General features: G+C 46.1%; 1 protein-coding gene across 1 annotated transcript in view; it reads left to right on the top strand.

Annotated features, from left to right (window-relative positions):
• Nucleotides 1–2004: 2004 nt before the first annotated feature.
• Nucleotides 2005–15831, top strand: part of TMEM38A (transmembrane protein 38A) — a 118774-nt gene continuing 104947 nt past the window's right edge. The window contains exon 1 of the mRNA XM_069649202.1: nucleotides 2005–2222. Within this exon, the coding sequence (XP_069505303.1) occupies nucleotides 2096–2222 (127 nt within the window). The 5' untranslated portion in view covers nucleotides 2005–2095. The remainder of the gene's footprint in view (nucleotides 2223–15831) is intronic.

Consider the following 15831-nt stretch of genomic DNA (forward strand, 5'->3'; position numbering starts at 1 on the left):
TATCCGTTGTTTGCGCCAACGTTGCTACCGGCATCACGACTCGTACTTCGGCAGTCCGGAAATCGTGCCGGTAATCTGTGTTACCTGCACGTTGTTTCCAGACAGACAGACTTGTAATGAGGCCCATAGAGTGTGAACGAGGCTGCTAAACCCTTTCTTGGCAGCTTCTACCTTGGTATTCCTTCCTCCCTGGTTTGTTTTTTCAGAAAATACTCCAGACGAGATTGGGCCACTTTAAACTTCGTTTTGGCGTACTATTAAGGAGATGGGCATCATACAAGCATTGGGGGATCGTACAAAAGCAGAGAAGGGAATAATGTCCGAGCCATAAGTACCGAAATTCGAGACCCCCATTTTACCACATATATATGGGGGGGGGGTTAGTAAATATAAAAGATGAAGGGGTATTGGGGTACTGTAGGGGGTCTCCCTCTGCATATATATGTGGTAAAACGGGGTAAAAACAAATTGGTATTTTCGGCTTCAATTTTTTTTTGCAGTATTCACTTAGATCCAGCATTGGTAGCCAAAGAGAATGCTGATGCTTTAGCACCGTTAATGTCATAATTCAGTAAGCGCTTTTCTGGCGATGTCCCCGGGGAACTAAAAAGATACATTCTCGCTACGCTTTGAAAACAGGACTGGACCATAGTTTTAATAACTTCTGCAACGGGGCTTCCTTGAATATCCAAAATTCTTGAAAAAGTGCTTTCAAACTATTTTAGACACCTTTGGATAAGGCGAGAATATGATACGGAGGGTGGTGCCTAACAAGGAAGTACTGTGATAAGGGAGAGTGTGACTAGGAGGAACCGAGAGTAAGTAATCGCTGTGTCGCTTGGCGTATTACACAAATGTATACCTCTTAACCTGTTGAGTCTCTGTGGAAGGTTGTCCAGTGGACGCCATTGAAATCAGTGGAGATGAAACCTTATTGGAGTGTGAAGACAATTTCCTGGGCGAATGACCTAACTTAAGTCTCCAGGCCGGTGACACCCACCAAATGAGAGCGAGTTGCGGCGTGTCAATAGATCACTCATGCTTAGCAATATAACAAACTGCATGCCATCGGTTTATGGTAAAATTCCCAACATGCTAGACAGCTTTCAGTCCTGCCCCCTTTCTCGTCCGTTTTAGCCTTGTTTTAAAAACATTAACCGTTTGATCTGTCAAAACAAATGTATTTTTGTTGTGTATGGAGGAGCCCCAGCATGCATGCATTGGTGTACATTGTCAGAAAAAGTAGCACTATGGTACAGCAAGTTAATGTCCCTAAGGAACTGCTTTAAAAGTGGAGCACTGGACAGGTGCGCCGTGACATCGCCCGCACACCCTCGAGGGGCGGTGTGGAGAGGAACTCCACCTACTCTTCTTTAACGCTGGTGACTCCGACTGGCTGGAGCAACACGCAGTCTATAAATAGTGGCGCTGCAGGCGGGCACGCAGCTTTATTTAGACGGGAAAGTGACAGGTTGTGGGTGTCTCAGTCTGAGGGCGGGCTGGGGGTAAGGTTACGCCCGCTGTTGTTTCTTCCCTCCCGCCCCCGGTGTACCCTGAGCCCGCCCCCAGGCTTGAAATCTGCCGTCCTGGGAGGAGGAGAAGGCCTGGCAGCGGCGGTGGCCGTGGGATGGAAGGGGTGCCTGGGCCTTGTGAAGGATGGCCTCCTGTGAGGGGGGATTGCTCCTGGGAGCAAGGCTCGCCGTGAGCCCTGGGAATAGACCAGGGGCGGGCTAGGAGTAGTATTTTGATAGATGAAGGCCTCGTCTTCCTTCCTGTCACAGAGTTTTGGGAGGGCTTCGAGAAGACGGGGGCGGTTTCCAAGTAGGTGGGAGGGCGAGGGGGCAGGGTAGCACTGGGCCTGCAGAGAAACATGCCCAGAGTGGAAGAGGGGCGGGCTCATGGTGGCCATTGGGCGGGCTAGCAGCGGCCCATGGGCCGGCTTACTGGGTGGGAGGGGGGGACAGAGGCGGAGAGGGGCGGGCCAGGCCGTGAGAAGACCTCTCACTGCCTGTCGGGCCGCCCCTCCTTCTGACACTGTCTGCTTCGGCAACACACTGCACAGAGCAGTAAGCACGGCAGAGCGTACGTCCCGGCGATGGAAGACGTGCTGGACGCCCTCAGCTTGGGGGACCTGGTGGCCTCATTCTCCAAGCTGCCTATGTTCCCCGTCTTCGATGTGGCCTATTACATCGTGTCCATCCTCTACCTCAAGTATGAGCCAGGTCAGTGCGTCTCCAAGGTACCCTTTGCATTTAAACATGAGAAGGGTAGCACTTCAAACTAAATATTCCTCACATCAAGGCAACAGCTCCTACAACAGATACAAAAAGGACTGCCCCATGAAAAGAATTCACATTCTACTGCAGTTGCAGCATGTTACTTGCAACAAGAAATGTGACCTTTTGATTTTTAGGGACATTTTTGAGCAAATTTTTTGTGGGCAGGTCGTCTGAAACGCAATGGAGTGCATAGGTGCACAGCATTTCAGCACGAGGCACAGCAGATGAATACAGTAAAAGCAAAACACCTTGTCAATTGGGGCGTCTCATAAACCAATTGCAACGTGTTTGAAAATACAAAAAAAGTCTTCATTTGAAACTCATACTGAAAAGTCTTCATTTGAAACTCCTACTGCTGGGCGGTATATCATTGATGTTTAATATATAACCAACGTCATTATTTGTTTCAGACAGCGCACAGCATGATAAGGTCGGCTAAGAATAATGTTAGGTCAGCTGCAAGCCAGCCCAGTATTTGATCCAGGCAAAAAGGTGACGGTAAAGCCGCGCCTTTTATGACAACCTGCTGATTTAAGAACATTTGTTTTACTTGTTCACTCTCTTGTCATTGTTGGTTATAACGAGCAACTAAAATAACGCATCAGCAAAACATGTCATGCATAGCACAATATTCACATTAAAATCGTGTTTGCGTCATTGGACATTTTAGCGCTATGTGAATGCGAATAACTTAACGTGATTATTTAAATTGAACATCTTGCAGCTTGAAGTTGGGGTTGCAAAATAGAAAACATTTCTTTTGGTAACCTGAAGCTGCTTACCCCCAGGACAACTTAGTGTCAACTAATATTAGTTTATGAAGTAATAATATAAACATGTACGTATCAATGAGGATGTTAGCAATGTTTTCTGTAACAGGTGTGCTTTGGTGAAAATGCTTGCAGCTGGGCACGTTTCAGTGTGGCTTTCCAAGTGATTTGATCACATCTACAGAAAGCAACTAAACGGTATACGATTTTAAACAGGGCTGCCTGTCCTGGATAGAATTCATGGGGATTCAAAGATCACCTGTAAAATCAGAGATGCCCATACATTCGACAGGTGCCTCTCTGAACGAGAAAGAAGACACTGGGATGTGGTCATTGTGGTTAGGGGAAATGGGCCAGGCAGTTTCTCTGTTTTACGAAAATGCCATTTTTATAGCGCTCTCAGTAACCCGTTTCTGGGCACTATCAATTCTGACAATAAGGAAGTAAGTCAATGTAGATAATGGCAGCGAAGTGACTACTCAGCAGGCCCGCTATAGTGTTAATGGAACTTTAGGCCTTCAAATTAGGACTGCGCTACTTTCGATGGAACAGTGGTGGCACTTCACAGCAGGCCAGCTATTCGTTAAAGTGGACAGTACTGCCATTTCCCAGCAAGACGGAACTATGTTTGTTTGGAGAATACCGTCGCCATGGCAGATCTTTACTTTTAATGGAACAGAATCGTCGGAATCTACCAACAGGCTCCAATGGAGCAGATTAACTTTTAACAGTCCAAATGCTATGCTTTAAAAGGATCAATTTCACCACGTCACAATATGGTTGTCGTACTTCAGTGGACAAACATTGGTATGTCTTTGCTTAGTTACATTATTTTTTTATGGACGAGTGCAAGAATTTCCCAGCAAAGCTCCTATACTTTTAATGGGACAGTGTAGGCGCTTTTCAGAACGCACGGCTGCTATACTTTTAATGAAATAGCAAAGACACTTTCTTGTGCTGAAATACATTTAGTGGGGTCGTATGATAATTCTGCTGATCAGGGTTGCTCTGCTTTTAATCAAACAGCACTGACACTGCTGTGTACATCTGTTGTACTTTCAATAGAACTAGAAACACTGGTAGGCGTGTTATGGTTTGGTACTTGTATTTTTATAAAGCTGTGTATACTTTTATTGGCACAAAAACAGCATCTCTTAGCAATCTTGCTCTATTTTTACTGGGACAGTATTCCTACTTCTAAATAAGTTTAATCCAGTTTTAGTGAACAGTAATAGCACTTTTCAGCAGTACTGCTGCGGTCTTAGTTCACAATATGGGCACTTTTCTTCAGCGGGTCTGGTTGTGTTGTAGTGAACGTTATTGACACTATCAGCACAGTTGCTTGGTTTTTAAAGAACAATTTTGGTACTGCTCATGCTTCGCCAGTTTTAGTGAACAGCAATTTCTCTTCTCGAAACAGCTGTTCCAGTTTTAGTAAACAGTATTGGAACTTTTGAGCAGGCCTGCTCAAGTTTTAGAGCAAAGCATAGGAACATTTCCACATTGCTTTATCCAGTTCAGCGAACTGTATTGGCACTTCTCAGCTGCTCTGGATCCAGTGAACAGTAAGGGTACTTGTCAACAGGCCAGCTTGAGTTTTAGTAAACAGTACTGGTATTTCTCAACAGAAGTACTCCACTTTTGCTGAATAGTATCGTAACTTGTCAGCGGGACTGGTTGACTTTTAGCAAACAGTACTGGCCCTTCTCAGCAGGTTTGTTGCAGTTTTCGTGAACCGTTTTAGCAATTTTCCAAAGACCCCCTTCTATTCTAATTCATCGAATTGGCACTTTTCAGCAGGCGGTTCCGTTTTAATGAACTGCCAGAAGACTTCTTAGCTAGCAGAGCTGCAATAGTTTTGGCAAACAGTATTGGCACTTCTCAGTAGAGCTGCTAGTGCTATTATGTTTTATGATAGAACACTGCTATTTATCAATAAGTGCCGAATAGCCAGTTTTACAAAGATGTCCTGCATTTCTCGTGTTTCCGTTTTTACAATGGCCATTTTCTTAACCAAGAAACACGAGTCTAATTCCTGTTAACATTCTTTCCTTACAGTATACTCCAAGAACCACTTATTGACAGGGTTGGACAACTACCGGGAAAACTCTGGAGATTTCCCGGTAGGCCTCTGCACCCTGGGCCTCTTTTGTGTGGTCTTTCCAGATGTTACCATAGGAAAATGGTTGGGCTTGCTGAAATGTGTAACATGGGGCCATTTGGAAAATTATTTCCAGGGCCTCTTTTGGTTCCCAGTCCACCCCTGCTTATTGAAAGCAGCGCTTGGTCTTTATTGGTAGTTCCGTGTTTTTTCTCAGCTAATGTCGGGCCCAGTGAAGCAGTTGCTCATGTACCTGTCAAGTGAACGGAAACGCATGTTCTGGTTATAAGTGAAAAGAACGCCCTTTGGAGGTTATGCTTTAGCAACGTGCTTTCTCACACTTCTGCACTTGGCCGCGGCCATGTTATGTTGGCCTGCACTTGGTCTATTCTCTATTGTTTTCTTCGGAGGTTGTCTTTTTTTGCCTGACTTTGCCCAGATTGCAGAGCAGTCCATGAATGTCTATATAAGGCTGGGAAGCGACGAGCTGTGCCGGTCAACTGAGCGTTCAGAAAATAGACGCTCCAAACAGCACGCAGTGCATCCGACCTTCACTCTCCTCTCTGTTCGAGTAAGTGTACACACGGCAGGCCATTTATTTTAAAGACTTCATACCACTCGCCACTGCAAATACCGTTACTGTCGGTGGCAATCTTAGTGGCATCGCCATATTGCAGTTTCACCACTGTTGGCGGCAGTAACAAGTGCGTTGCGTTGTAGGCCTGCAAGGCTTATTCATGCAGGCCTACAAAGAATGGATTCCTATGTAATTCGCCTGGTTAAGACCAAGCGGATTCCGTAGGAATACATTGTGCAAAGCATATTTGCAGGCAGCGCTTACCCTTTTTCTTGATTCGGAGAGGAAAAGGAAAGAGTAAAAGCAAGTTTGTCTTGCTTTGACTCTTTCCTTCTCCCCTCCACCTTGTGAAGTTTTAAAGTGCATGCCGTGGACCGAACAACCCTTAAATTGGTGGTCCTATGCATTTACGTTTTTTAAATGACCTTGTTTGGGTAAATATTCAACCAGGGCTACAATGTGGTGAAAGTTAACATTTTTGATATTTGTGAAATTCTCCTGTTAACACCCCAGCTATAATGAGGGCCTAACGGAGCATGATAGACTTGCTGCAGCCTGCCAAATGGCATCCGAAGCAGTATTTTTACACTCTCTCCCTTTTTCATTAATTGTGGGCAAACCATTTTGTGGATAAAAGATGACATTTTTTCTTGATTGCTGACTAAATCATCGTTCTGGTGCTGCTTTGGATCCTACCAAGATATTCCTACAGGGCTAAGTCTCAATAGCCAGTGCTTAACTACCTGATCAACCAGCAGGGCTCATACAAAGGCACTCTGTGAAGATCCACAGTTCAAACGCTCAGGAACTGTTGTGTGTATCTAGTAGAATGCTTTTTTTTAAAAAAAAGATACCCGGTTTCAACACGCATTCACATTCTACAACATATTTCACAGCGGCAGTGCTCAGAATTTGAGATTTTACTGGCATACAGTGTTAAGTGTGCTCTGCCGCCCTTCCTATTCACAACCACAAAACCCTTTAAACTTTGAACTACAACATAATGGGTAATCATTTTGTATGTTCTTATCATTTCTATTGTTATAATGTGCCACATGAATCCTCACCATTAATCCAATGTAGCCGTGCAATTTGAATTTTTATTTTTTGAGGACTTTATGTGTCAAACAAAAACACACGTAGAGCAATGCGCAGTGTAGAAAAATCTATAGCGAACTATGCAAAGAAAGAAAAGTGCTAGTTTAAAAATAAACATGTGCGCTGCAACCTGCAAAATGAAAAATGACATGTGCAAGGAAATGTGCGTCACTATCAGCCCATCTACAATAAGTGTATATTTCCAAAGTAACTGATAAAGCCAAGAAAATAAGTCCTTCTAGTTAGCAGAAAGTATCCAGCAACATGTATTGAAATGGAAGGCAGTCCAATCTGGAATGAAAAACACAGCATTTCATTGCAGAGCCAGCATCAAGAGCCCTTCTATTGTCTGTTTATTTCCTTTAAAGGATTAAGAATATCAGTATTATGCAACCTACAGATGGTGAAAATGTGGATATTTGATAGGAGTTTGATAAGCAAATACAATGTATGATGTTTGCCTGTTTTGTGGAAATGTAAAGCAATGGGCAAAAAAAAATTACTGTAAAAAGAGACGTTGGTGAATAAAGGCAGCAGCATGACCTTGACAGCCAAATGGTATTCATTTACCCCACCAGAGAAAAATTGCAACAGGGGAGGGTGGCTTGTTTTCCCATGAATGAAGTGTATGCACTGGACTTTGAGGCTGACCATAAACATTATGACTGTGCCTGGAGTTCGATCTCCGGATATACACATTTAAAGAAAAACAATTGTACCCCATTTACAACTTTCATTGGTGTCCGATCTTAACTAATATCCTTTACACTGAATTCATCCTGACCAGTTGTCCCCTCTCAACTATTCTGATCTTTCAGTTAGCTAGGCCTCTTCTGAAGGAACATTTGCACCGTCCAAGACTGAGAGTCTGACTGAAGTGATAAAAAGTGGCTGTAATTACTCAAGGATGCAGGGATGGTTCACAAATGTCTTTGCCAGCTGCCTAACTTCAAAGAACTTGTACCATGGCAACCTGGTTTCTCCGGGTCATAAACGCTCCATCCCTGAGCGCAAAGAAACTAACAGTATAGGACACCAGATCTTCTGTTACCAAGCAGAGAGTCTGGAGATGACATGTTATATTTTAGAAAAAAAAATACCTCTGGAACTTTACATTGGGAATTACATTTTCACCTTTAATTTGAACAGAAAGTTGTAGAGACTTCTTTTGTTTAGAATGCTTAGGTTGAAAATCTCGATCGGCTGGATGTAAAACGATATTCTGTTCATTTTGTTAATCAGACGAATGTGGATATCTCCATGAAATAATGGTGTGCATAGCCTCCGTGGCGGAGAGCATGTTGTTCAGTACTGGAAATTGAATTGTTGTGTAAAAGTCTTAGAAAAAGACAAAAATCTAGAACACACCCATCATATGCTGTTTCGAGATGAGAATCAAATCATTTGAATTGCCTGAGGATAGCAATTGGATTAACTGATTAGTAACATGATCAAATGTGAGGAATATGCTGTTATAGAAAGTTACAATTGTTTAATGTCAACCTCTCCAAGATGACATCACATTAAATAAGAGGGAAACTGGATTTAGTAGTTACTCCCATCAGACTGCCTCCTCATTAATCTGACCAATGAGTATGGAGGGGTTGTGTGATGCCTCTTTTGGACACTGTCCAATCACATATATTGACCAATTAGATGATAGACACCCTTAAGGGGAATGGGTTCTGCTCTATACAAGTTAAAACCCATATGTTTTGGTGACATTTACTCACTGATGGAGAGGAAGGAGAGAAAGGAGAATTGATAACAGAAAGGAAAACGGAATATATTACTTAATTATTTTACCCATTTTTTAATGGCTTGCAGTACACTGCAAGAGAGACAGACTTACCAGGTGTTAAAGTCCTAGGCCTGCTTGAATGGGAAAGGCAGCAAGCAGCCCCAACTACAGAACCATGTGAACCAGGCTATAGAGGGAAGCTGACACCATTTTACTGACTGATGACCACCTGTTCCTGAGGGGGGGGGTTAAACTAGTCCTTAAGAGGGTGTACCCCAGTCTGTGTGACAGTCAAAACAAATCCATATGCAAGTATAATATTAAGGGGAAATAATACTGAGGGGAGTGGTACTCTGAAGGGGAATAGCTTAAAACATCAGACCCTGTCATTTGAAAGTACTGACGGGTTGGGGTATATGAATTGACTGTACATCCTGAGAAATTGGAGAATAGTTCAGAAATGTATGGTTTTCTGGAATTATATATTTTAAGACTAGGTCGGATGGTGTGTATACAGGGAGATCCTCTGACTCCTTCTCTCTGTAATGCGATAATACAGAAGAAATATTATGGGAGCCGAAAGGACATCTCACTGCGTGCATACCTATAACAAATAAGTTAATTGGAGCAATTTCCTGATTACATCACCAAGTCCTTTTAACTGGTGCTGATCCACTCAAGAATAAGAGGAAACGAGTTATTAACTGCCACCCCGTATCTCACCTTTAAGTTGTCCATTGAAAATGACAAATGTGCACGTTAACACATTAATGCAATAGAAACACTACTGAAGGTAATTTAGAAAATGTACATGCTGAACATACATTTCCCTTTTTACAAGGGACTTACACGTGGGAAATTCTAGTAGCCGCTATTTCAGTTGAGTTTTCTAGAACGCTACTTGCCCTTTAAGTATAGGGGGGAGGTAGATATTTTCAATATAGGGGAAGTAGAGAGATTTAGATAAGCAGGGATGTTCTGATTTAATTTGTTTTTTTTTTAACAAACGAAAGACTCATCCTGGACCCGCATGCATTTTTCAATTCATGGTGCCTGTTTGTTCAGGGTAAATACAATGTATATCTGTAGATTTGTGTGTAAGTGTTACACATGTCCACATTCATATAAACGTAGCATAGAAAAGGGATGCGACCAGCGCCTTTATTCTTCTTCAACAAAGTCACTATTGACAGTGGAATTTTATAGCTGCACATTATGTTTATATTTCAATTGATTTACAAATTTCTATTTCATTAAATATTATTTCATTAATAAACAGACCTTCTGTGCAACCATGTGTGATTCTTGGCCCGAAAGGGGACGGATGCTGTAGGGAATCAATATTGTTTAATTGGGGGGGTCTAAGGTTCATAAAAATAACTTTATTAAATAAATGGAAATTGTGCGTGCCTTATTTGAAGTGAGTGGACATTTCCCCCAAACTAGTTGTCCAAATAAAACATCCTACAACAGAAGATGGCAGTCCTGCAGACAAGTGCCGTAGAAAGATTTTCAAGCAGGAAATAGTTGGCACATTACCTGGAGGTGATGGTGGCTGGAACAACAATTCGACCAGAGAATTATAACAAATAAGACGTATTGTCATAGGACTAGGGAGAGATATTTACAATTAGATGATTAAGGGCCTCATCACGAGTCTGGCGGTATTCTGACGCAATTTCCACCGAGCGGAAATAGCCTTACCGCCGGTTCCTGCAGCGGTATCAGCGCCGCATCACAACCAGGTGACCATACGCGCCCCACTCCGGTCGCAGCGTTAATATCACCCGGCGGAAACTGCACTGAAATAAGGCTCACCGCCGCCGATGTCCCCGGCACTATTAGCGCAACAGAAATTGCATCATCACAGGAACGGGAAGCAGTGCAGTGGCCATCTTTAAAAAACTCAATCAGACACTCCCACTTCCTGCAGCCATTCAGACCTGAAAGGCAGCTAAAATGTCACAGGAGAGGACCAGAGGAAAGGTGCCAGAAAATTGTCTACGGAAACCCAATTTCAGTGAAAGAGAACTGGTGGTCCTCACTAATGAGGTTGTGGCCCACGCAGAGGAACTGTACGGCAGCAGGGTGAGAAAAACATCAGGCTAGCGCAAGACAGCCATCGGCATGCCATCAGCCAGAAGGTGACTACTATGTCCAACGTCCCTCATGATGGTGAGGACTGTAGAAAGCACTGGAATGACCTCAGGATCAGGGTGTGTGGACCCCCCTTAGCACAAGTCCATGCACACATGTCAGCCTAGCACAATACACCCCAATGGACAGGGACACATGTCAGCAGACCTAGCAGCTGGGCAGGCCAATCAGGGTGAAATGACGGGTGCCACATCAGCCACCATCCACAGCAGCCATGGGGCAGGGCACCAAGGGTACCCCTGAGCGTTAAAGCAGTGAGAATGGGTGGCACGTGACCTTTGCAAGTAGCATGCACACCCCACCCCACAGGTGCACCCTGCGCCAGCGGGATTGTGGTGCATGAGTAACCATAGTAACCATAACACCTTGCAGCAGTCACACCAGCATGTTGCCGGCCCAGTTGGCCTGCCCCATGTTGGTATGGCAGAGGAGCCACATGGAGGTACATGTACCCCTACACTGACATGAGCGCAGCTAGCCAATCACTGTACACCACAGTGCAACACTGCTGGCTGCACAACAGCACCCCATAGAGCCATGGCAGCGCCATAGACGAAGCCACCACACCCACTCCCAGAAATTCCTGAGAGCCCTCACTGCCACCAGCATGCCCAGACACCTGAGCAGGATGTGGAAACGCCATCCTATGGCTCACCGGCATACAGCCCAGACCCACTGCATAGCCCCCGTCCCATTCAGCACACACCACCAAACAACACCATCCTTCAGAGGCTGGATGAGATGGAGAGGCAACAAAGGGAGATGGAGGCCATTGGGCACACCCATTCAGAACACCTCCAGGCAATCCGCGATTGCCTGCAAGGGACCACCTGCAGGATTGTGTATGGGCAGAGAGTCAGGGAGACGACGGAAAGGGTCTCTGCTCATGCAGAGGCCATCCGTCAGAGCACCAAAGTCACACTGCAGCACATCCAGGGGCCTGGGTCGATACCCTCAAGTCCCAGGACACCCACTGAGAGGCCGCAGCCGAGAACACCCAGGCGCCAATTGGGTACCAGATCACTAGGGACTTGCATGGGGGGAAAGAGGCCATGGAAATAACATTGGGACACATTTTGCCCTGGTGGCCGTGCTGGGTAGTTGGTGGTGGGAGAGGGGAGGGGGTATAGTGTGCCGGGGAGTTGGTGGTGGGAGGGGGGGTTAGTGTGCTGGGGAGTTGGGATATGGGGGATAGTACGCTGGGGAGTTGGTGGTGGGAGGGGGATAGTTGGTGCACATTGTTTCATTAAAACTGTTCAACTTCATCAATGCGAGGACATGCCAGATTGTGTCATTGTCGTGTTTATTAATAGAGGTGAGTGTCACACAGTCATGCATGGCTTGTGCCATATGAATGTGTCAGAAGAAATTGTCTATCAGTCCATGGCAAGCCAGTTTCCCTTCCCTCACGTCCTCTCTGGCAATATCATCCTCTGGGGGTGTCATGCCCATGTCAGGGGTCCGCGAAACACTTCTCTGTAGAAAGATATTGTGCAGCATGGCACACATAAGCACAATTCTACCCACCTTCTCTGGAGCATACATCAGGGCTCCTCCAGTACGGTCGAGACAGCGGAAACGTGCCTTCAGGAGGCCGAAGGTACGCTCGATGCACACAGGTCCTGCTGTGAGCGTGGTTGTAGGCAATATCCTGCAGTGTCTGTGGATGCCGCACAGGGGTCATTAGCCAGGGTAGCTGCGGGTATCCGGAGTCACCTGCACGGGGGAGGCTCAGCCATTAGTCACAGTGTAATGTGCGGGGGTGGCCTTACACATTATCAGGGCAATGGACATCATGTGAATGTATATGGGGCTTCATTTCATGGCATGTGTGTGTACAACGTCTGTGCATGCTGTGTCACTCGTATCATGCATTGTTTTTACTTCACATGCACCCAGTTCCCTTGCAGCAGATGTTACGTAAGTTGTCTGTCAGTGACATGTGCAGCTGACATGGTGGCTGTCTTGTGGCAGGGTATTGCTTTCGTGGATGTGGCATGATGGGTGTCCTATCGGCCCCTCCTAGGCTTCTGGGGCCAGCGGGTTGGCATTGCAGTCTTGGCGCACATGGGTACATGGCTGTGGTACTGGCAGGGTTGATGTGTGATGCGATGTGGCAATTTGTTTGCATTGCTTTGGATTGTACATGTTGCATTGTGGTACATGTAGTGATATTTGTGTTTGGAATTGCAACTGTATGTGTTCATCAGCTTCTCCAACCAGGTATGTTTGACATGTGCATGCTCCCTGGGCTGTACTGTGACGTTGGTGTGGGTGGTCGTCAAGCATGACTTTTGAACTTGCTTGTCATGCTATGCTTTGTGTAGTTATTCGCTCCTCCCCCCCAATTGGTCAGATGCTTTGCGGCGCATGCATGCAGGCAATTTTCCACTATCCACATCTGTTGTCCTCTGTGCCTCTCCATGTATGCTGGCAGTGTGTTGTTCCGTAGGACCATGAATCATGGGTGGAACTAGGGTAGCAGGCACAGCAGTGGGTAATGTACAGATTGGGATCGAGGTCATCTGCATATTCACGGAGTGTTAGGGTTTCCGGTTACTGTACTCTGCTTCATGGGACTGGGAGGGCCACCAACGCAACATGGGTACAGTCCAGGGCTGCAATCACATTTGGCATTTGGGCAACGGCATAGAACTGTGCCCTCATGGCATTGACATGGGTTAGGGTGGAAGGCAGTGAGCTGTGGCGTTGCGCCTGCCACAGGAGCGCTTCCAGCCCCTGAGCCAACACTGCACAGAATGTGGGCTGTGCCATGCTGTGCATCATGGCCATGGAGTGCTGGAAGATGGAAGTTCCGAGGAATTGCAGGAGGGACACTAGCTTCAGCAATGGGGGCACAGCAGTCCGGATGTTAATCATGCTCGCTATGTCTTCCTGTATTGTGGTGAGCAGCTCCGTTATGGTCTCCCTATTGAGGTAGTACAGGGTGACCAACTGGCTGTCAGCGAGAGCCCAGGGTGCAGGCCTCACCCTGGGGATCGGTGCACGCCTTTCTTGGCCCCTCCCGTACTCCCTGTACCCTGGCCTGGTTGTCCTGCATCTCTACTTCCAGGCGCAGCATGAACAGCTGCATGTCCCAGCTCACAGTGGCTAGTGGCAGCATGGTGTTGTAAACAGTGTTTGGAGAATGGGTGTGCCTTATGTAGCCTTCTGGAGTTGATTGGGATCAGCTGTGACTTCATTTCTGCCACCTATGTTCATTTACCTCCACCTGAAGGCTGGGGCTCATCGCCCTGTGTTTTCGGAGGTATAAGCGCCAGTTTTCGGCACTAACACCGCCGTACACTGACTTGTGATCCGACGGTGATTACGATTCATGTTATCGGTGCAGATATCGCCGGCTGTAATAGCACCGGCTGATTTTACAGTCGGCGGAATTGGCGGCGCTAATTCTCTTGCTGCTACTTTTAGGGCTTACCGCCCAACTCGTGATGAGGCCCTAAGTGTAGAGATGGTAGGGAGGGTAGATTCAACAGGGTGTAATCCTTTACAGTGGGGGCCCCATCAAATTGTAAGAGGTGGAGCTTAAGCTGACTTGAATGATCAAATGTTGGTGTTGTTTTTGATGTGAGGGGGAAAGTGGAGAAGGTGAAAGAAGGCGGAAGCAGCAGAACTTAGAAGGTGCAAAGGCAGGTGAGGGGGGGACAAATTGGGGAGTGTATGAGCAGGTGAGTAGCGTGAGATGAAGGAAGCTTAGTGGGTCAGGCTGCCCATGAATGAATTTAGAGACAAGAAGAAGTAATTTGTAGAGGGATTAGTTGCTCATGACACCCATCTGGCTTAGAGGCGGTGGGCAGAGGTGTGGGAGAATCAGGGTGTAGGTGGCAAAGTTGAGGATTTTGTCAAGGGGAGCAAATGAGTAGCAAGAGAGGCCCATGAGGAGGCTCTAGTAGTCAAGGCTACTGACGACCAGACTAGAGACAAGAGTTTTTGTCGAGGTAGGTTTAGGGGGTCCACAGATCTCCATTTCTGTGCCATTGAGCCCAGATACTCAAACTGTGTCACAAAAGCTTCTGGATAATGAGCCGATGGTGTTTATCTTCATCATCCTACCCAAAAGCAAACAGGAGTAACAGGGTGAACAAATATAGGAAAAATATTCAATCAGTGATATCATTTCTTTACAAGATGTCTGTTTTTCGATGCCCAATCACCACATATGCAGCACATACCCACTTGGCTACACCACTTCCAACAAGTAGTGGGGCCTGAGAATGTAAAGCTTGAGCATCAGTATCGCATGGATATTTTAAGTGCTTTCTCCTTATACTGAGAGTTGCATGATATTACCCTGCTGCTCTATACCATATGTTTTATTAGGATTTTTTGATATCAGTTCCCCGTTTCCTGCTCTTCTTTCAACATTTAGGGTTACTTTGTCCCTTGGCAACACACCTCCAGTGCTTTACTTATGTGTCTATGTATGTGGGTGTCTTGTATATCGTTCAGCACAATCTGATGGGGAAATATGAGATATTAAAGGAGGATGAGGAGAGGGGATGGCTAATAGAGAACTCAATTGTCCTCATTACAGCTTTGGCGGTAGCCATGCCGCTATTGGCGGCATGGCTGCCACCAAAACGGGTCCGGGTACCCAGAATGGGGAATTACCGGGCCATTCCGAGTTTGGAGGGCCCGGTAATTCCTCCCTCTGGGAACCCGGGCCCGGACCTTCCCCATTCCCATTTGAGCCCCCATAGGGCTCAATGGGAATGGGAGAGGGAGCTAACAACGGGCCGATTACGACCGGCCCGTTGTTACCTCCCTGGTCCCCTCGTTGGACCCGGTAAGGACGCCTGGTTTTACCAGGCGTCCTTACCGGGTCCCGCAAAGGGACCTCCTAATTTTGCGTAATGGGTTTAACGGTCCGCCTCCATTAGCGGAGCCTGTTAACCCATTACGCGAAAGTCGTAATGAGGCCCCATGTGTGGGAATGCTTTCAAAGATTGCCACAGCGCAGACGAAGACAGAGATAAGACCAAAAGAAGAAGATTCAGAGAGATTGCTAGGGGGTATGAGCATCAATGACAGAGCTTATTCCATCAATCTGGTAGCAACCACTCCATGGGCCTCATTACAAATACGGC

Source organism: Ambystoma mexicanum, chromosome 1p, assembly GCF_040938575.1.
Source record: "Ambystoma mexicanum isolate Mex_15411 chromosome 1p, UKY_AmexF1_1, whole genome shotgun sequence".
NCBI classification, from domain to species: Eukaryota; Metazoa; Chordata; class Amphibia; order Caudata; family Ambystomatidae; genus Ambystoma; species Ambystoma mexicanum.